This window comes from Marmota monax, unplaced genomic scaffold (assembly GCF_021218885.2).
Source record: "Marmota monax isolate L192 unplaced genomic scaffold, Marmota_monax_Labrador192_F-V1.1 WCK01_AAM20220418_F8-fsc00185, whole genome shotgun sequence".
Taxonomy (NCBI): Eukaryota; Metazoa; Chordata; class Mammalia; order Rodentia; family Sciuridae; genus Marmota; species Marmota monax.
This window is the reverse complement of record NW_026693278.1, coordinates 2822755-2844155: the sequence shown is the minus strand read 5'-3', so window position 1 is coordinate 2844155 and position 21401 is coordinate 2822755. Positions and strand designations below refer to the sequence as shown.

General features: G+C 46.3%; 1 protein-coding gene across 2 annotated transcripts in view; it reads left to right on the top strand.

Moving 5' to 3' along the window:
- Positions 1-21401, top strand: part of Gcn1 (GCN1 activator of EIF2AK4) — a 61421-nt gene that overhangs the window by 38915 nt on the left and 1105 nt on the right. Inside the window, exons 37-57 of one of the 2 annotated variants that reach the window (XM_046456437.2) lie at positions 529-708; positions 4198-4418; positions 5847-5915; positions 6097-6235; positions 6325-6521; positions 6668-6810; positions 8560-8677; positions 8779-8994; positions 10221-10385; positions 11688-11849; positions 12113-12205; positions 12469-12612; positions 12710-12979; positions 13215-13328; positions 13780-14010; positions 15958-16151; positions 16278-16392; positions 18711-18807; positions 19215-19363; positions 19831-19938; positions 21058-21276. In XM_046456437.2, coding sequence (XP_046312393.1) covers positions 529-708; positions 4198-4418; positions 5847-5915; positions 6097-6235; positions 6325-6521; positions 6668-6810; positions 8560-8677; positions 8779-8994; positions 10221-10385; positions 11688-11849; positions 12113-12205; positions 12469-12612; positions 12710-12979; positions 13215-13328; positions 13780-14010; positions 15958-16151; positions 16278-16392; positions 18711-18807; positions 19215-19363; positions 19831-19938; positions 21058-21276 — 3344 coding nt within the window. Of the gene's footprint in view, positions 1-528; positions 709-4197; positions 4419-5846; positions 5916-6096; positions 6236-6324; positions 6522-6667; positions 6811-8559; positions 8678-8778; positions 8995-10220; positions 10386-11687; positions 11850-12112; positions 12206-12426; positions 12613-12709; positions 12980-13214; positions 13329-13779; positions 14011-15957; positions 16152-16277; positions 16393-18710; positions 18808-19214; positions 19364-19830; positions 19939-21057; positions 21277-21401 lie in introns of both variants that reach the window. The other variant, XM_046456436.2, reaches the window with a different exon arrangement.

Genomic DNA, 21401 nt, shown 5'->3' with positions numbered 1-21401 from the left:
GAGATCCTCTTGCCCCAGCCTCCTGAGCTGCTGGGATTACAGGCATGCGCCACCACGCTTGGCTGGTTTTGTGTGCTATTATGCCCAGAACAGGTCTTTGACTTGAGCCACAGCCCTAAATTAGGAAATCCCGAGCATGAAAGCTGTTCTGTGGCTTTTAGCTGTTTACCTCCAGTAAATTCTTTTTAGAAATGTAATCATATCTGGAACCCTAATATGCAAAATAGATACAAAATAGATACAAAATAGATACTATGGTTTGGAGAGGAGGAAACAGGCCTGAGAATTTTAGTGAATTAGTCTGAATGGTAATGCAAGGGTAAGCCAGGTCTCTCCCTTCCTGGTTTTGTCCCTTTGCCTCGTACTACCTGCCCCCTTACCTGGGACCCTACAGCTTAGCAGGCCTCAGAGGCCTTTGTTGTCTCTGCCTTTATTCCTGGGACTGCTTGAGCACAGTTTGCAGCAATCATAGGTGATTTGTTGACCTGTGTTCAGTGATTCAGTGCTGAGCATGTATGCTGTCTGCAGGGTCAGTGGAACTGCTTGGAGCAATGGCATACTGTGCTCCCAAGCAGCTGTCGTCCTGCCTACCCAACATTGTGCCCAAGCTCACAGAGGTGCTGACTGATTCCCACGTCAAAGTGCAGAAGGCTGGACAGCAGGCACTCAGGCAGATTGGCTCCGTCATCAGGAACCCGGAGATCCTTGGTATGCCTCTCCCGCGAGGGAACTTGTTCTGGTGGCCCCCTCCCCTTTGGACACTGCAGGAAATAACCTCTAAATGCTAAAAAGTCCTTTTCCTAGAATAATTAGTTGAAAGGAGTTTGGAAGCAGTCTTTTCTTGCACTGTTCTAGAACAGGCATCATTGACTGCATGCATAGGGACACTGAGTCACTGGCTCAGGAACAGCTTGGTTCTGAGAGTTCCCCATGCACTGAGCTGAGCTGTGAGGTCTGCAGAGTGGACCACAAAAGCACCATTGTGAGTGTTAGATTATTGGGAACTGATTATTTCATCTCATTATAGTAGGCCTGTGATAGAGGGCTGGGAAAGGTGAGTTCCTTAACTATGCTGTTTAGTTTGATTCTTTTCTAAGGAATGGGAAGAGGCTGATTGCTAGGAACCAAATCCAGCCAGCCACCTGGACTGGCAGATCACTTTAACAATTTATTTATTTATTTGTTTGTTTATTTAGTGGTGCTAGGACTCAAACCCAGAGCCCCATGCATGCTAGGCAGACACTACCATTGAGCCACATGCCTAACCCTTATTTTAACATTTTAAACTTCAACTTGGGGCATCACTTGCCTAGTGTGTTTATTAGGTGTTTGTTAACTTAGAAAATAATGAAGGTTTTAAAAAAAAAATTTTTTTTTTGCAAGAGCCTAACAGTGAGTTAGGCTTCCAGCCCCCCCCCCCCCCTTTTTTTTTTTTAAGGAATGAGTTTGGGAGAATTGGATTTTTTGAAATAAATAAATCATTTATTTTGTAGTTCTGAGGATTGAATGCAGGCATGCTCTATCACTGAGTTACATCCCCAGCCCTTGCTAAGTTGCCTAGGCTGGCTTTGAACTACTGTCCTCCTGCCTTAGCCTCCCACATTGGTGGGATTACAGGTGGGCACCACTCTGCCTGGATAGAGTTTGAGGATTGTTGTTTTTTTTTTTTTTTTTAATATTTATTTTTTTTTAGTTTTAGTTGGACACAATACCTTTATTTTATTAATTTATTTTTATGTGGTGCTGAGGATCGAATCCAGGGTCTCGCGCATGCGAGATGAGAGGTCTACCGCTGAGCTACAACCCCAGCCTGAGGATTTTTTTTTTTCTTTTTTTGAGAAAAAAGCTTTCTTTAAGGTAGAGAGGGCCATTACATAGTGAGAAATATTTTCGTTTTTCTAAGAAGATATAACAATTCTAAATTTAATACCCTTGAAATATATAAAACTATAGGGAGAAATTAATAAATCCATTGTCATAATGAGAGAATACAGTACACTTCTCAATTACTGATAGGGCAAACAGATAAAATTTAGTAAGAAGGCATGCTTTTAATTTTTTTATTTGCTTTTATTTACATTTTTTCAGCTTTACCATATATTTATAAGTAAAAATTTATATGTTTATAGGCACAACATGATATTTTGATACATGCATATACTACGAAATGATTACCACAGTTAAGCTAATTAACATATCTGTCACCCCACATAGCTTACTTTTTGTGGTCTATTTTCCTAGCAAATTTCAAATGTACAACAGAGTATTACTAACTGTAGTAACCATGCTGTACACTGGATCTCCAGAACTTACTCATCCTACCCCCCTGAAGCTTTGTACCCTTTGACCAACATCTCCTTAGCCCTGGCAACCACTAGTCTACTCTTCATCTATGAGTTCCACTTTGATAGTGCCCAATAGCCCTGGGTATTTCTAAGGCCCAGAACAGTCTCATGTCTATCACATTAGGAATCGAGCATGAATCATTTTTTTTTATGGATATGTAATTTGCATAATTTTAAATTTACTCTTAAATTGTATGATTTAGTAGTACTTAGAATATTTCAAAATTGTTTAAACATCACCACCGTCCAGGGCAATTTCATCAGTTAGAAAGAAACCTTATGTCCATTAGCAGTCATTCTTCAACCCCCTCCCCCTCTTTAACCCCTGACAACCACTAATCTACTTTCTTTCTCTCTGGATTTTCCTATTCTGAACATTTCATACAAACCATAGAAGACGTAAGTGACCTTTTGTGTCTGACTCCAATCACTTAGTGTGATGTTTCATCTATGCTGTAGCACATATCACTTGTTCCTTTTTATGGCTGAATAACATTCCAAAGTTCAGCTGAATATATGCTACATTTTGTTTATCCATTTATCCATTAACGTGCATTTGGGTCATTTCCACTTTTTGGCTTAAGCTTAATGCTGCTCTGAACCTTTGAGTAATAGTTTTTGTCTAGATGTTATGTTTTTAGTTTGGTTAGACACTTAGGAATAGAATTGCGGGTCATTTGACAACTCTGTTAAACTTTTTGAAGAGTTGCCAGACTGTTTTTCAGTGTCCAGATGGCTGCACCATTTGACATTCCCAACAGCAATGTACAAGGGTCTCAGTTGCCAATACTTGTTATTCTCTTTTTGATTACAGACATCCTAGTGGGTGTGAAGTAGCCTCTCATTGTGGTTTTGATTTACATTTTTTTTTTAAATTTATTTTTTTTAGTTTTTCAGTGGACACAACATCTTTATTTTATTTTTATGTGGTGCTGAGGATTGAACCCAGCACCCTGCGCATGCCAGGCGAGCACACTACCGCTTAAGCCACATCCCCAGCCCCTGATTTACATTTTTAATGAGGTATTTTGAGCATCTTTTCATGTGCTCATTGGCTGTTTGTATGTCTTCTTTGGAGAATGGTATATTCAGATCTTTTGCCCACTTTTCAATTGGGTTATTCTTTTTTTATTGTTGGCCAACATGGATCTTTTTTTTTAATATTTATTTTTTAGTTGTAGTTGGACACAATACCTTTATTTCACTAATTTATTTCTATGTGGGGCTGAGGATCGAACCCAGGGTCTCAAACATGCGAGGTGAGCGCTCTACCATTGAGCCACAACCCCAGCCCCGCCAACATGTATCTTTATAGTGATTAAACTGTTTGGGCTTGTGGAAAAGATAAAGCAGGTATTTCTTTTGGAATTTCTTCTGCTGAGCTATTGATGCTGAATTTTTGAGAACTCGTTTTTATCTCACCTTGACTGTTCTAAGTATTGAGTACTTCATTTCCAACAGTGGTTCAAGCACTTTCATTAAACAGGTTTTTTCACAAAACCACTATTTGGTTGCTGGTTCCCAGATAAGCTCCCTGGTTCCTAAGAAGCAACCCTGCTGAGGCGCAGCACTTTGGTTGTAGCTCAGTGCACTCAAGCAGCCCATAAGTGCTGCTTTATCACAAGTTGCAGTGCAGAAGGGTGATGGCTGTCACCTCTACACAGTGACCTCCTTGTCCTGCAAATGGAGCAAGGATTGCTCTCTGTAGGTAGACTGGCTTCTGCAGCTGACAACTGGTAGGGCTTTAGGGAGGAGGTGCCTCAGTCTCCCTGTTCTTTAGTTCTGCAGACACTGTGGCTTTGCCACTTCATAGACTTGTATAAACCAGCCTCTCTCCTGTGTGGATCTGCAGCCATTGCCCCAGTCCTGCTGGATGCCCTGACGGACCCCTCAAGGAAGACCCAGAAGTGCCTACAGACCCTGTTGGACACCAAATTTGTCCACTTCATTGATGCCCCGTCACTGGCCCTCATCATGCCCATTGTCCAGAGAGCCTTCCAGGACCGTTCTACAGACACACGGAAGATGGCAGCACAGATTATTGGCAACATGTATTCCCTGACAGACCAAAAGGTAGCAACCACCTGGGGCTGGTGTGCAGAGGATCTGCCCACAGCAGATAAGAAGGAATGTGGGCACTGGGCCCTGATTGTGTTTACAGGCAGAATGGGCCATTTCGGGTAGGAGGTAGAATCTGGGCTCTCTGGGGCATCTTCAGGAGTGAGGCAGTTCAAGTTTCTACTAGTTTAGTCCTCAGCTGAGATTGACCCTTTAGGTCCCTTTTACAGACTGAGGTGGAGGAAAGACGTACCTTTTCCTTGGACCTTTCAGGAGTTTTAATAAAGTAGCCGCTGCTTTCCCTCCTTGCAGTGTTTTTTTTTTTTTTTTTTTGTTATGAATGTTTACTACTGTAAACCTCTTAGAGGAGTTTGGTCTAGTTTGGGAGACTTGCCTCTTTTCATTTATTTGCTCCCAAAAGCTTGCACACATGAGTTCAGCATCTATCACAACTCTGCACTGATGGACAAAAGAAGATAAAGGGAAATGTTATGTCAATCTTGGAAAATTTGAGAAAATGAAAAATTAGAAAAACAGCTGAGGATGGTGGTGCACACCTGTAACCCCAGTGATTTGGGAGGCTGAGGTAGGAGGATCATGAATTCAAAGCCAGCCTCAGCAACTTAGCGAGACCCTGTCTCAAAATTAAATATAAAAAAGGGCTGGGAATGTGGCTCAGTGGTTGCATGTCCCTGGGTTTAATCCCTATTACCAAAAAAAAAAAAAAAAGAAAGAAAAACAAAATATTTTACCCTCAGTCCCCCAGCACTAAAATAATTAATGCTTTTACATTCTATTTTTTAAAAATTTAGATTCCTGAACATTATTATAGTGATTTATTCGTAAAACTGATTTTTAGTAGTTATATAATGTCCCAACATGTTTATATACCATAAGTTATATAATCCTATCATTGGTCTTAAGGGTCCAAGGCTTTTTTTTTTTTTAAACTATTTTAAAGGAAGGCTGCAGTGAACATAAGGCATTTTCTATATTTAAAGTTATTCCCCAAAGTTGAATGCTACATCAAGAGACATAAACATTTTGAGATGAAGAAAGAGATGATACAGAAATTCTGAAAGGAAAGTACCAGGAATATTTCCTAAGGATTCCAGAATTTTGGGCAGGCCTTGGTCCCAAGAGAAGGGCTGGAGGAGTAGAGCTTTGGACTGTAGCTGGTGGCTCTGTCTGACCTGATGGGGAGGGGCTGAGCATCCTTCATAGGTTTCCCTGATCATTTGTTTGCCTGGTGTTCTCACAGGCCTGGTCCCTTGCTCTTTGCTAGTTATCCCACCTGTTCTGTGAGAAGTTAGGTTTTCATGTTTGGGGCCCCATTAAGTGCTCTCTATTAACAGAATGGTGAGATCAGAATCCACAACAGAACAGGGCCTAGAGAAAATAGAAATTGGGCCTCTGCCTGAGTTGTCTCTTGTGTTGTGGCAGGACTTGGCTCCCTACCTGCCCAGTGTGACGCCTGGCCTGAAAGCCTCTCTTTTGGACCCTGTGCCTGAGGTGAGTCTGGGGAGGGAATAGCTCATGATTTTAGCCCAGCCTCTAGAAAATTGTTTCCCCAAAGCTGCTTTTATTCCTGTTGGGCAAAGGGAAGGAGGCTTGGGGTCCCTCCCTGTTCCTTCATGGCTGTCTCATTTTGAACTGCATTGCCTCACTGTTCCCATTCTTGGTTTCCTAACAGGTACGAACAGTATCTGCCAAGGCCCTGGGGGCCATGGTGAAGGGCATGGGGGAGTCATGTTTTGAGGACTTGCTACCATGGCTGATGGAGACACTGACCTATGAGCAGAGCTCCGTGGATCGCTCAGGCGCTGCACAAGGTGAGACCAGAGCTGGCGCAGGGGCCAGATTGGAAATGCCTTCAGGGGGCCTTCAGAACCAGTGGATTCATTCTGCATTTGTGTCACAGGGTTGGCTGAGGTCATGGCTGGCTTGGGGGTGGAGAAGTTGGAGAAGCTGATGCCAGAAATTGTAGCAACAGCCAGCAAAGTGGACATCGCGCCCCATGTCCGAGATGGCTACATCATGATGTTCAACTACCTGCCTATCACCTTTGGGGACAAGTTCACCCCTTATGTGGGACCCATCATTCCCTGTATCCTCAAAGTAGGTACCAGTGATCCCTCTAAGGACGAAGGAATGAGAGCAGTATGCCCCTGTTCTCCTAGAGAGCCATAGCTACCTGTCTCTGGGGCCACTTTGAGTCTGGGTGCCAATGGTAGCCCTTGCTGACCCACCCTCTGCATATCTAGGCTCTGGCTGATGAGAATGAGTTTGTGCGTGACACTGCCCTGCGTGCAGGCCAGCGAGTCATCTCCATGTATGCTGAGACGGCTATTGCACTCCTGCTGCCCCAGCTGGAGCAAGGCCTCTTTGATGACCTTTGGAGAATTCGGTGAGACCTTTGGCCAAAAGGCCCAGTGGGCCTAGGTTTTACAATTTAGGAACGCCTCTTGAGGGATGAGGGGCAGAATGTTGTCAGGAACTCTCTCGGCTATCTCCAGACTCTTGATTTTAACCATTTTGTCACCTTCGAATTCCTGGAGCAGCGTCTTTATTCTGACTCTGTTTTAAACAGTTCTTCCTCATTTAATCCTAGTTTGTATTCAGATTTCATGGTGGGCTGGGGGGGGCGGTAGTTCAATGGTAGAGTGCTTGCCTAGCATTTGTAAAGCCCTGGGTTCAATCCCTAGAACTGCAAAAATATAAAGATTTTAAATGAATGCTCTTTTATCTCAAACTTCCATTTCTAGGAATTTATTCCAAGAACATATTTAGTTAAGTACTTAGAACTATATGCAGAAGGGTGTTTATTTCAGTATTACTTATCATTTGAAAAACTTTGGAGTTCAGTTGAAAAATATCATATGGCACATCTACAGACTAGACTTTTATTCAGCCACTACAAAGAATGGTATGTAACAATATTGGCCGACAGAGAGCTTGTCAACCTGCTGTTCACAGGACAGTGCAGGTAGTGTAGGCACACTTCACATGTTATGGGGTATGAGTGTGTGTCAGTGTAGACAGAAGTGCTTATCCGGTGGTAATAGTATCAGGATGGTTGCAATTGTTTATGCTTTCTTCCTTTAATTTTTTTTTTTTGTAGTTGTAGATGGACAGAATGCCTCTATTTTTATGCAGAGCTGAGGATTGAGCCCAGTGCCTCACACATGCTAAGCAAGTGCTCTGCCACTGAGCTACAGCCCCAGCCCTGCCTTCTTCCTTTATCTCTTTCTGCACTTCTTGATTTTTCAGTTTGAATATTACTATTATTTTTCTAACCATTAAAAAGTATAAAACTGGGGCTGGGGCTGGGGCTGTAGCTAAGTGGCAAAGTGCTTGCCTAGCACATATGAGACACTGGGTTTGATCCTTAGCACCAAGTAAAAATTAAACAAACAAAATAAAGGCATGTTGTCCATCCACAACTATAAAAAAATTAAAAAAAAAAAAACAAAAAACAAAAACCCTGTAAAATGTTATGGGTTTTTTTGTTTGTTTGTTTTGATGCTGGGTGGGGATTGAACCCAGAGGAGCTTCATCACTGAGCTACATCCCTAAGCCCTTTTGATTTTTTTATGTTGAGACAAGGTCTTACTAAGTTGCTCAAGGCCTTGCTAGATTGCTGAGACTATCCTCAAACTTGAGTTCCTCCTGTCTCAGCCTCCCAAGTGACTGGGATTGTAGGTGTCCACACCTAGCTATAACCCTAATTCAGTAAAGTTCATCCTTTTAGGCTCCTCCAGGTTTCTTCACTTGTAATGCTCTGTCGTACTTATTTCCTGTTAATTCTTCCCTTTTGTCTCTTTCTCATGACTTTTATTATGGAAATTTTCACACAAGCTTCATTCCTTTTTTTTTTTTGCAGTGCAGGGGATGGAACCCAGGGCCTTGTGCATTCTATGCAAGCACTGTACCATTGAACTACACCTTAGCCCTATTTCTTTTTTTGTTCACTAGTAGAAAACTTGTAGAAAATATATGGGAGAGTGTAAAGAAATGGAAACTGCCTTAACTTACCTTTCTAAGACCACCACCTTGAATATTTTGGGCACATTTCCGTCTAGTCTTTCTTCTGTGTAGTGCTGGGTTGTGCCCCATACTAGAGGCAGTGTGACTCTGTTCTTGGCTTCCTTTTCAGGTTCAGCTCTGTTCAGCTACTTGGGGACCTCCTGTTCCATATTTCAGGGGTCACAGGGAAGATGACCACAGAAACTGCCTCTGAAGATGATAACTTTGGAACTGCCCAGTCCAACAAGGTGGGAAGTTAGCTTTGCTGAGCAGAGGAAATGCCCTGGGGCCTTTCTTTGCTCTGGAGGCTTCACCACCCATGTTCTGTGTCCCCTTCTGTGGGCTATAGGCGATCATCACTGCTCTGGGAGTTGACCGGCGGAACCGGGTGTTGGCAGGCCTCTACATGGGCCGTTCAGACACCCAGCTGGTGGTGCGGCAGGCGTCCCTGCATGTCTGGAAGATTGTTGTCTCCAATACCCCCCGCACCTTGCGTGAGATCCTGCCTACTCTTTTTGGGCTTCTGCTGGGATTCCTGGCAAGCACATGTGCGGATAAGAGAACGGTAAGCTTTCTAGGCCTTGTTCTGGCCCAGCAGCCCCTCATGTCTTCTTTCAGAGCTCCTTGCACTGCAGAGCCTGGGAGAGAGCCAAGGATTCTCTGTTTAACAGAGGAACATTAATTATTTACTTAGTCACTCAGCAAATGTTTACTATATGGAGAAGAAAGGCAGACTTAGTCCCTGTCCTGAGAGCCTCATTCTGGTAGAGGAGATGCATGTTAATCAGTCACACAAACAGATGTTGAGTGCAGCTTTGGCAAGTGCAGCATGCAGTTATACTTGCTAACGCTAGGGGCGTGTGGCCTAGAGAGAGGGTCAGCAGGTGCTTCTCAGAAGAAAGGATGCTTAAAGGTGAAAGATGAGTAAGCGCTAGCCAGCTGTGGTGGTGGTGAGAGAATATTCTAGATAGGGAATAGTGCCAGGGTATGAAAAGGTCCCATTGTAAGCAGACGATGGCACACAGTAGGGGTTAGGCAAGGCCATTGTGGCTGGAGTGAGGAATCAGGGAGGAGCAAGCTTGGCATGAGAAGGCTTGTGCACCAGGTGGGACAAATGGGGTTCAGTGGTTTTGAGAGCAGGTACCCAGTCTGGGCTGATGACCACTTCTGCCAGTCCCCCTTTGGTGCACTTATAGTCCCTGACCTTGGGAAGCAGATTGTGTATTTGATTTGAAGAAGGGTTTGCATGAGACCTTAGAGAGGAGATGGATTTTTCCCTTAAAACATTTGTTCCAAATTTGGCTCCCCTTGAGTAACAGAGATACGTTTTCAATGATCAGGGAAATTGGCCTTGACCTTACATCCTGTGATGACTTTCATGTTCATATATAAGGTGCCTGCTCTTGTTTTAGGGTGTGTATATGTGTGTGAAACAGAGTTCTTTCATAGTGTATTTTGAGCACTGTGGGGCTCTTTATGGTAAGACATTGAAGAAGGTTAGTGACTCAGATAAAGCCTGGAGGTTCTAGGTCCTCATTCTGGAGTTATTCTCTGGGTGCCCTGGGTTTTTCAGGGAGTTGATATTTTTAGGTTTTTTTGGTACCAGGGGTTAAACCCAGGGTTATGTATTATGTTTGAAACAGGGTCTTGCTAAATTGCTTAGGGTCCCATTAAATTGCTGAGGCTGGCTCTGAGCTTGCAATCCTCCCTCCGCAGCCTCCCAAGTCTCTGGGATTACAGGTATGCGCCATTGTACCTGTCTGGGAGTTTTGACTTGATCTTTGTTGACAGATCGCAGCAAGGACATTGGGAGATCTTGTCCGGAAGCTGGGGGAGAAAATCCTCCCTGAGATTATCCCCATCCTTGAGGAAGGCCTGAGGTCTCAAAAAAGTGATGAGAGGCAGGGTGTGTGCATTGGGCTGAGCGAAATTATGAAGTCCACCAGCCGTGACGCTGTGAGTATCTTCAGAGGGCCCTGCAGTGCCTGTCTCTGGGTTAGGGTGGGGATCACAGGAGCCCTGCCCCCAGAGATTCACCAGCCTTACTCTGTAAGGGGCTGTTGGCAGCGGGGTGCTGGCCAGGCCACTTGCAGATTTTAGTTTTCTTCTTAGTTTTCCTGTCAGTTTTGCGGGCTAAGAACTAAGCCATGTGGAGGGCTCCTTGAGTGGCCTTTGGAAACTGGAAATGATTCAGTACTCCTGAGGTTGCTACAGAGCAGTCCCTTTCATGTGTCACTCTACCAGCTAGGTTAAAGTGTGTGGTGCCTCCTTAGTGGGAAGGGAAATGTGCACTGGAGTGGCTGAGGGTGGCAGAGATGGGGAGGGGTGTGCACTTGTTCTCAGGAGAGGAGTCATGAGAGTTGAAGTACCCAGTGGGTGGAAATGTGTTGTCTCTAGCAGTAATTCTGTTTCCATAGCAGCAACATTCAAGGGGTTTGGAGTACTCTATTTCTAAGGTTTGACCTTACTTTCTAAGGTCATTGATCCTCGAAACACTCCTAGAGAGTAGACTGGTAGTGTGTAATGGGCCTTGATTTGGTTGGCAACCCAGAAGCAATAAGTGGATGGCCAGTTAGAAATGTAAGCAAGCAGCCAGTTTCTCAGCCTCAGCATTCTAGTCTGGTTTACTAGTCTCTAGTCTCCTCTTGTGTCTTATTAGTGTAGGTCTTACATTTGTTTTTTATACCTGCATTTGGCAAAGAATCAAAAGAAATTCTGTCACCCAAGAGAGTTGTGAATAATTGAGAAGTTACTGAATCCTTCAGAGGCTGAGTCATGCCTGTGAGCTACCCATAGTCCAGTGGCAAGGCTGGCACATCAAAGTGAGCTTTGTTATGGTGGAATTGATTGCCTAGGGAGCAGTGCCATCGTTAGGCTGTTGGAGACCCAAAGACTTCATAGAGGAGGAAATCTTTAGGTTGAGTCTTGAAGAAGGACTTAAGAGTTTTCCAGGAAGATTAGCAAAAGAAAGAGTTCAGGGGAAGGGGGCCAGGTCCTAGAGGTCTTGCCATTAAAGCTCTTAATTATGAAGTTTGGGCGAGGCATTCACCATGTGTGTACACAGTTCTGGGGTCTGGCATGTGCTAGGAAAGTGCTCTACCACTGAGCTACAGCCCTGGTCCTCTCTGCTTTAACAAAAAGTCCAACATAGGGAGTCATGGCTTGACCGGGTTATAGTCCTTGGCCTGAGTCCCCTTGCTTATTTCCCCTCCCCCTAGGCCTTTTGTGCCTTAATATACTGTGCTTGCACTGTTGCAGGTGCTGTATTTCTCCGAGTCCCTTGTGCCCACAGCAAGGAAGGCTTTGTGTGACCCCTTGGAAGAGGTCCGAGAGGCAGCAGCCAAGACTTTTGAGCAGCTGCACTCCACCATTGGCCACCAGGCTCTGGAGGACATCCTCCCATTTTTACTGAAGCAGCTGGTGAGTGGATCTGGCGCACACCTACCAGTGTGGCTTTTACTGTCTTCGTAGCAGTAAAACTCAGTAGGTTGCCTTTGCCAAGGCAGTGGAATGTGGGCCTCCAGGGGGAGTGGGTGCAGCAAGACCAGAAGTGACTTTGTGCTTTTCCTAGGACGGTAAGTAAATATGGGTACAGTGGGGGATAAGGAGGTAGTAACTGGTTCAGACATCAGAGATGTGGCAAGAGCCAGCTTCTTAGGGTTGTCCTCAATGTCCTTCTGCAGGATGATGAAGAAGTATCAGAATTTGCCTTGGATGGTCTGAAGCAAGTTATGGCCATTAAGAGTCGTGTGGTGCTGCCTTACCTCGTGCCTAAGGTAAATCTCAACACATGGCAAACACCAGGCCCTGAATCCACCTTGTTAGTCCTGGGCCTGCTGTGAAGACCAGTTCTGAGTGCAGAGGTTGGGGGCTGGTGGTGGGTGGAGTACAGGGTCCTGAGATTTGCTGGGGCAGGCCCTCATCTCTGAGTGGAGTGTGGGCTCCCTTGCTTGCCATTCCTTCCTCAAGAGCCGGTGCCACTGCTGGCACTGAGCAGGTGCAGTATTCATCAGGTTGCTGTTGTTCATCATTCCACCAGCTGACTACGCCACCTGTCAATACCCGGGTGCTGGCTTTCCTTTCGTCTGTGGCAGGTGACGCTCTGACCCGTCATCTTGGTGTGATCCTTCCGGCAGTCATGTTGGCTCTGAAGGAGAAGCTAGGGACCCCAGACGAGCAGCTGGTAAGGGGGCCACGATCACTCCTCTGTCATTTATTAGCAGCCATCCTTACTGTCCCTGATGATCCGTGCTCAGCACACTTGTCCCTTGTGGTTTTAGGAGATGGCTAATTGTCAGGCCGTGATCCTCTCAGTAGAGGATGACACTGGGCACCGGATCATCATTGAAGATCTGTTGGAAGCCACCCGCAGCCCTGAGGTGGGCATGAGGCAGGCTGCTGCCATCATCCTCAACATCTACTGCTCCCGCTCCAAGGCTGACTACACCAGCCACCTGCGGAGCCTGCTCTCAGGCCTGATCCGCCTCTTCAACGACTCCAGTCCTGTGGTGCTGGAGGAGAGCTGGGACGCCCTAAATGCTATCACCAAGGTGAGGGGACCACTGCCCCCACAACAAGCTTTTTATTGGAGAAAATTCCAGACATTTATAATAATAGATTCTGACAGGATTCCTCCATATACCCATCACTCAGCTTCAACACTGATCAACTTGTGGCTAGTCCTGTTTCTATCACCCCCCAACCCTTCCCACATCTGCATTATTTTGAAGCAGTCCTGAGAGGGAGGGCTGCACATCATCGCTGCTTTTTCCTGGATTCCCACAGAAGCTGGATGCCGGCAACCAGTTGGCACTGATTGAAGAACTGCACAAGGAGATCCGGCTCATAGGCAATGAGAGCAAAGGCGAGCATGTGCCAGGGTTCTGCCTCCCAAAGAAGGTAGGTCAGGGCCTGGAGGTGCAGGGTGCTGCACCCTGCTGCCTTCCTGTGTCCTCACCCCTGGCCTGGGTCTGCAGTGTGCGCTGTTGCAGTGGCGGGTCAGTCAGACTTCATGCTTGAGTATTCTTCAGCGCCTTCACATACAGCGTGCTTCTGCCATGGTGGCCAGATGGGGACAGGGTGCGTGCTTCCCTTGGTTTAAGCTGTCAAGGCCACCTCATCCAGACCAAATAGGTTGCAGAGGTGGCAGCAGCGTTTGTTACCTCTGTGTGCTTGGTCTGTTGGGGCTTGCCCTCTTGTCACCATTCATTTAAGCCTCTTCCCCAGCCAGCCCAAATTGTCATCTCCTAGTTGACTAGAGGATGACTTTCAGGAGCACTGTGCTTTGGGTGGGAGACACGTGGGCCTAAGGCCTTTGGTATTGGACTCTCAGCTGTGGTTCCCTTGTCAGGGGGTAACCTCCATCCTTCCAGTGCTGAGGGAAGGAGTCCTTACTGGCAGTCCTGAGCAGAAGGAAGAAGCCGCCAAGGCCTTGGGCTTGGTGATCCGCCTGACCTCCGCTGACGCCTTGAGGCCCTCTGTGGTCAGCATCACTGGCCCCTTGATTCGCATCCTGGGGGACCGATTCAGCTGGAATGTGAAGGCAGCTCTGCTGGAGACACTCAGCCTCTTACTGGCCAAGGTGAGTGATTGATAAGTTTGGTCTTTTGGTCTGCTCAAATCTTAGAGAACAGATATCTTCAGGACACTGATGTGAGATACCCTTGGCAGCAAGGTGACAGCTTCATTATGGAGAAACGGCATAGCAGAGGGACTTGAGCCCATCAACTCAGACTACACTGCGTCCAATTCCAAGTCCTCCTCTTAGTAGCTACATGGCCCTTGGGAAAGCCATGTAACCTCTGAGCCTGCCTCTGACGTCTAAGACTGATGACACTGCCTACCTTCTGTGGGGCTTAGGTGAACTAATGCCAAACACTGTGCCTGATACAATAAGCACTCAGTACATGGTGATAGTTGTTATTTTGAAGAATCAGTTTTAAAGGAAAAAATTCAGGGCCATATAAATACAGTGAAAACACTGTTAAAGTTGCTTGAGTTCTTTATTACAACCACATAAAGAGAAACGCAAAGAATCTGGTGAGAGAATGAAAAAGACAAATTTTGAGAACAACCAAAGTGACTTCAGTTTTTGCCAAAAGTATAAGAAGCAAAGATTTAATGTGGTAACTGTTTCAGATGTTCTTAGGGGGTAATAATTAAACCCCTTAGACTTAAAGTATAAATGGAGCCAAAATTCATTATTTTAAAAAAATCTTACACAAGGTTTGGAAGCAAATGCACACTTAAGATTTGTAGTTTTTTTCCTTTGGAAGTAAGAGCAACTCCCCAGCTACCAAATGGGATTGTATCAGCCTCACTTTGTGACTTTTTTTTTTTTTAAACAAAATTAAATATCATCTTCACCTCATATTCTGTGCTATATTCTTTTCTGTGGTATTTTTGGAGCTCTAGACACAATTGGAGCTCCTACCTCATGGAGCTTGCCCCGACCTGAGTCAGTTGTCACCCATGGGCAGGAGGTTTTAGATTCATGTTTACCATCTTCCCCTATTGCGTGCCTTTGAGCAACTTACAAATCTGTCTGAATCCAGTGTTTCCAGATGTTCATTGGCATTGAATCTTTAGACAGACACAGGGAGATTCCTCTTTTACAAGAACTAAATTTTCTCTGGCTCCAACTATGTTTTATCAAAAGTGTGCCTATTGGGCTGGGGGTGTGGCTCAGTGATAGAGCACTTGCTTAGCACATGTGAGGCACTGGGTTCCATCACCAGGACCACGTAAAAATAAACAGGCTGGGGCTGGGGCTCAGTGGTAGTGCACTTGTCTGGCATGTATGAGGCACTGGGTTTGATCCTCAGCACCACATATAAATAATTAATAAAAGTCTATCAACAACTTCAAGAAATTAAAAAAAAAATAAAGTAATTGTTCCATCTGCAACCATATATATTTATATGTGTGTGTATGTGTGTGTGTGTATTTTTTTAAGTATGCCTGTTTTCTGTGTATAGTCAGGGAGTGAGCTGGAGTTGTATTGAGGTGGATGCACATGTGTATCAGGTGGATTCTCCAAGGTCATTTGGGTCATGGGCTTGTTCCAAGGGCTCAGTGTGGAGAGCTTGGCCTACAAATCTGTTGTTTAGTAGCTGGTACCTGCTGTTATGTGGACATCTCCCTGCCTTGGCACGAGAACTGTACTTCTGACCATCAGCTGCCTACCTTGCTTTTTAATGGATTCAGAGGAGGAGGATCTGAGACACTGTTCTTCTAGATGGGTTTCACTGAGATAAGCTGTGATACAGCCAGGGCTGCAAGGCAGCTCCCTCTGACAGTCACTGCTCTACCGCCTCCTCTTCCTCCTGCTTTCTCTAGTGTGACGAAGGATGCTGAAAACAGATGAGGAGGCTGAGCAGAACCTGTCTCTGCTGTTATTGCTAGCCTGTGTGAGAGCTTGGTTAACTCTAGGTGGTTTGTGATTATTGTTTGCTTTCATTCCTGTAGCCTTGGAGTGGCCTTGGAGTCCACCACAACTATGATTTTTGGGTGTGTGTTTTTCCCACAGGTTGGAATTGCCCTGAAGCCCTTCCTGCCCCAGCTGCAGACCACCTTTACCAAGGCCCTACAGGATTCCAACCGGGGCGTGCGCCTGAAGGCTGCTGATGCACTGGGGAAGCTCATTTCCATCCATATCAAAGTGGATCCCCTCTTTACAGAGCTGCTCAATGGAATCCGAGTCATAGAGGACCCAGGTGTCAGGTAAGGTGCTTCTGAGGGAGTGTGTAGCCTCCAGGAGACAAGGCAGCTGCGTTGGGCTGTGCCTGTGCAGGTAGAAGGCAATGGTGGGGAAGAGGCAGGGGTTAAGTCAATGCATTGGTTCCCTAGGGACACCATGCTACAGGCCCTGAGGTTTGTGATTCAGGGAGCAGGTGCCAAAGTGGATGCTGTTATCCGGAAGAACATCGTCTCGCTCCTGCTGAGCATGCTGGGACACGATGAGGTACAGCTGCAGTGGATGGCTGGGCTGGGGGCTCTGCTGTTTCTTGTCTCCTTTCTTTGAGTGGCCTCTCCATGTTATATTATTACCTGGACCACTCTACTGATATTATTGATTCTGGCTTTAAAAAAATTTTTTTTGGTGCTAGAGATAGGATATAGGGCCCCTAGCCTATTGATTCTATCCTATAGATAAGGCAAGTAATATTTGTGCTGTTCCAGATCTCTCACCATTTTGTTCTCTAATTTTAAGTCACTTTCCCTCTCTACCCCTCATTTCTCTTTGTAAATCAAAGATGTTCATTTTTTGGTTCAGGAAACATTTATAGAAATGAAGGGCCTTGTGTATGAGGCCTCGTGGTTGTAGACATTAAGAAATTTAAAAATCTGGTAGGATAAATCATCTTTGCTGTTTGTCCAAGAAAGAGGATGAGACTTGTCTGGGGCCACACTTTATCCAGTTACAGAATCAAAACCAGAATCCAGTTGGGCGTGGTGGCACATGTCTGTAATTCCAGGGACTTGGAGCAGGGGAATTGCAAGTTTGAGGCCAGCGTGGATAACTTAGTGAAATCCTGTCTCAAATTTTTTAAAAGAGTTGGGGGTGTAATTCAGTGATAGAGGCTTGCCAATCATATGCGAGTCCCTGGCTTCCATTCCCAGCAACTCTCTCTCTCTCGCTCGCTCGCTCGCTCACACAACCCAGAATCCAGGCCCTGTGCCTCCTGATTGTGCCCAATTCCATTATCCCTGTCCAGTCTGGAAGCATTTGTTAATTGGCTGCCAAGCACTGCAGGTCCAGTCGGGGGGTGGGTAAGACTTTTCTTTTTCCCTTTTAACAACAACAATTCTGTTGTGGTGGCCTAATTTACATTTATAGGGCTAATCTTGGGAGAGCATGCCTTTGGGTTCTGTGGTTTCACACTTCGTCGTGTGCATACATCTGGGCCAGTCATTGCTGCTGTGTTTGTTCACATAGCTCTGCAAGGCTGGTTCTGGTCCTCAGCTGCCATCTGGCTGTAGCCCTGGCTTCTGTGGATACAGATGAGAGCATCTGTCCTCTTTTGGTCACAGTCAACAAGGGCTTTTACAGGGTCATGAACAACACAAATGTTAGTATTTAAACAAATTTGCAGTTTACCACAATGGAGCTTAAAATAGCTTGCTTTGGAGAGAGTGGGCATCAGAGCTGGCTTTGTCCTTGCTTACCTAGGCTTCTGCTGCTTCTTCTCCTTAGAACTTCCACTTGGATTGAAGGTAGCAGTTGGTGCTGGCCTGGCATCAGCTTCCCCACAGGTTGTTGGTTTGGAGGGATGCGTGTCAAGCTGGCATCTACTAATAATACAGTATATAAAATCCCCTCTGTTTTCTAGAGACAGTTGGCCAAGGTGGGAGTAACCGGGAGCTCTTTGTGTACCTGGCCTTGATTTTGATAGAAAACGCTCACTTAGCTGGGTGTGGTGGCGCATGCCTGTAATCCCAGTGACTCAGGAGCCTGAGACAGGAGGATCTTGAGTTCAAAGCCAGATTCATCAAAAGTGAGGCGCTAGCAATTCAGGATGAGGATGAGGCTCAGTGTTAAGTGCCCCTGGGTTCAATCCCTGGCACCAAACAAACCAGAAAACCCCCCGCATACGACATGTGCATACACACACACACACACACACACACACACACACTCACTCACTCACACACACACACATACACTCTTACAATCCAGAATCTAAGCTCTGACTCCTGGTTATGCTTGTTCCCAATTCCATAATCCCTGTCCATTTTGGAAGCATTTGTCAAGTACCCATTGGCTGTAGTGACCCAGTAGAGGCAGCAGACAGTCATCTGGGTACAAGATGACACACAGATTTGTCGGGAAAAAGGGGCTTAGTGGTTGTTTTCTTGCTGCCTTCCCAGGTGGCCGTGGGCAGGTGGCTCCCCTCTTTGTGCTGTGGTCTTTCCCAGCTGTACCCCTTCTGTCTTGGGGCTATTGAGAGTAACTGAGAGACTAAATGTAAAGCATTCAGATTTCCCAAGGAGAAAGGTGCTATGTAAATACAGTTATTGTTGCTATTGTGATGATGATTACCATATGCACACACACTGGAGTTTTCTATAATTACGTGAAGTGCTTGCTGGGCATGTAATTTTTAACTCTCCACCAAGTGGCAGTTGCAGTGAATGGCAGTCCCAATCTGGTACTGGGAACACAGTGCCTGGAGTAAGGCCTGGCTTCAGAGTTCCTGAGTTTATGTGTTCCATCCTCTTCTCCGTCCTCCCTCCTGGGCCCTGGCCTTACTCCCTATCACTCCCCATTCTGCTCTCCAGGACAATACTCGGATCTCCGCAGCTGGGTGCCTGGGGGAGCTGTGTGCCTTTTTGACGGAAGAGGAGCTTAACACTGTCCTTCAGCAGTGCTTACTGGGTAAGTCTCTTGTATGGGGGGAGTTCCCCTTCATGGGCTTGGGCCCCTTAGCCCCAGGGAAGAGGCCCTGGGCACCTGTCTCCCCTTCCCCTCAGATGATCTTGTAGCACCTGGAATACCCCTTCCTTGGGACCAGTTGCTAACACAGTACTAGAAAGTAGTGCTGTAGCCCTGAGTATCTCTGCTCTAAGAATACAGCCAGAAGCTGGGAGCAGTTTGTGAGAGACTTCTCTGCTACTTTTTGGAACTTTTGCTACAAAAGTGGGGAGGTTGGGCACAGTGTGGCTTGGGGTTTCCACCATGCCTAAGTCTGCACCATGGTCTTGGTGGGACTTGGCTCCCAGGACTCCATGAGTAGGGGTGTGCTGTGAAGTTCACGTTGACCTCAGTTGTGTCCTCCTACCCAGCGGATGTGTCCGGCATTGACTGGATGGTTCGGCATGGCCGGAGCTTAGCACTCTCTGTGGCTGTGAACGTGGCTTCCAGCAGACTCTGTGCAGGCAGATACAGCAGTGAAGTTCAGGAAATGATTCTCAGCAGTGCCGTGGCAGACAGGGTAAGGCTCTCAGGCTGCTGGTTCAGCCCTCCCGTCCTCTAGCAAGTATTCCACAGCCATGGCTCTGCTCACCCAGCACAGGGGACATCTCTCCCCAGCTGGGTCTTCAGAGCATGGGTTCTATTTTACTGTGGCTGGTAACTTATTGTGCCCTGGGACCAGTAGGTGATTTCTTTGGGCTCTAGTTGCATCATGTAAACAATGAAGACTTTGAGTTGGAGGAAGAAGATGTCCATTCCTGGTCAAAAGGTCTCTGATCTCTGTTCCTGGGAACTAGTGACTTTGTTCATCTCCTCAACAGCCAGGGCAGCCCATCTAAATGAGAGATGTCAAGGTGTCCTTGGTGTAAAATATTAAGGATGAGATGAGTAGTGAAGGGTCCTGGAGATTACTGGGGAATCTGGTTCTGCCACTTTAAGGAGGAAGTGGGATGCCTCTGCCTGTCTAGCTCTTTCCTTTCTTTATAGGTCCCCATTGCAGTGAGTGGGGTCCGGGGCATGGGCTTCCTGATGAAGTACCACATCGAGACAGGAGGGGGACAGCTGCCAGCCAGACTCTCTAGTCTGCTCATTAAGGTGAGTAGGGAAGGGGCCTTGTATAACCCACCAAGCCTGGCTCATGAGAAAGGCCTAGAGCTGGAAGACATGGGAAATATGCCCCTGACTAGTTGGATTCCAGTTCTCAAATATTAAGAAATCTAGCTGGGTGCACTGGCGCATGCCTTTAATCCCAGTGGCTTGGAAGGCTGAGGTAGCAGAATTGTGAGTTCAGAGCCAGCCTCAGCAACAGCAAGGTGCTAAGCAACTCAGTGAGACCCTGTTTCTAAATAAAATACAAAATAGGACTGGGGATGTGGCTCAGTGGTTTAGTGCCCCTGAGTTCAATCCCTGATACCAAAAACAAAAACAAAACAAATATTAATAACTCTTCCTTCCTGCCTCCTTTCCTTAGTGGCATGTCACTTATTAGTATGGTTATGGCATCCATTCCAGGCCCTAATAGGACAAGCCATGGAATCTAACAGTGGGATTCCCACAGGAAGTGTGATGTTGCTTCTCAAGCAATTATGTGCCCAGAAATCGGAACTAAATTTTGCATTTTAATGGGTTAGGGCCATGCCTGAGACTTTGCCTCTGTTACCAGCTCCTATGTGATTCCAGCTGTGTGCAGATTTTGTTGAGTAATGAGGTTCCAAAGATACCTGGCCCCCTACTGGGATTTCTAGGAGCCCTAATTAGATCTGCCCTCTGTGATGGCATCAACTTGTATTCACTTGTTCACTCAGCATTTACTGAGTACCCACTGCTGGGCTGGACCCTGAAGGAGTAGGGAGGAACAAAATGGATGAGATCTTGGAGCCCATGGGGAGGGCCCTTGGATTGGGTTGTCAGGGAGACAGACCTTGGAAGGATGAGAAGGAACCGACAGAATGAAGATCTGGGGGCCAACTTGGGCAGTGGCTTGTTTGAGGAAGTTAAAACCCTGTGTGGGCCAGAAGTAGTGAGCCAAGGCAAGGGTGGCACAAGATGTGGTGGGGAGGTAGATGGGGCTGGATCATGCTGTCACCCTCTTGGGGAGGGACAACATTGGAAAGGAACAGTAGGGTCAATGACCATGATGAAGGGAAAGTCTCAAGGCTGAAAATTTGGGCTTCTTTGAGATACAGACTGCATGTGTCTGTGTTCCTCTCACAGTGTCTGCAGAACCCATCCAGTGACATCAGATTGGTGGCTGAGAAGATGATCTGGTGGGCAAATAAGGACCCACTGCCTCCCTTGGAGCCCCAGGCTATCAAGCCTATCCTGAAGGCTCTTCTTGACAACACCAAGGATAAGAACACTGTCGTAAGGGCCTACAGTGACCAGGCAATTGTCAACCTGCTCAAGATGAGGCGGGGCGACGAGGTGTTTCAGGTGGGAACCTGGCCTGAGTGCCTCCCAGACCATGCTGCGGCCTTTGGCTTGCTGTTTTTCTTCTGCATGATAGTACTTGGCCCCATTCTCTTCTCTGCTACCCTGTAGGTTTCAGCCTTCAGGAG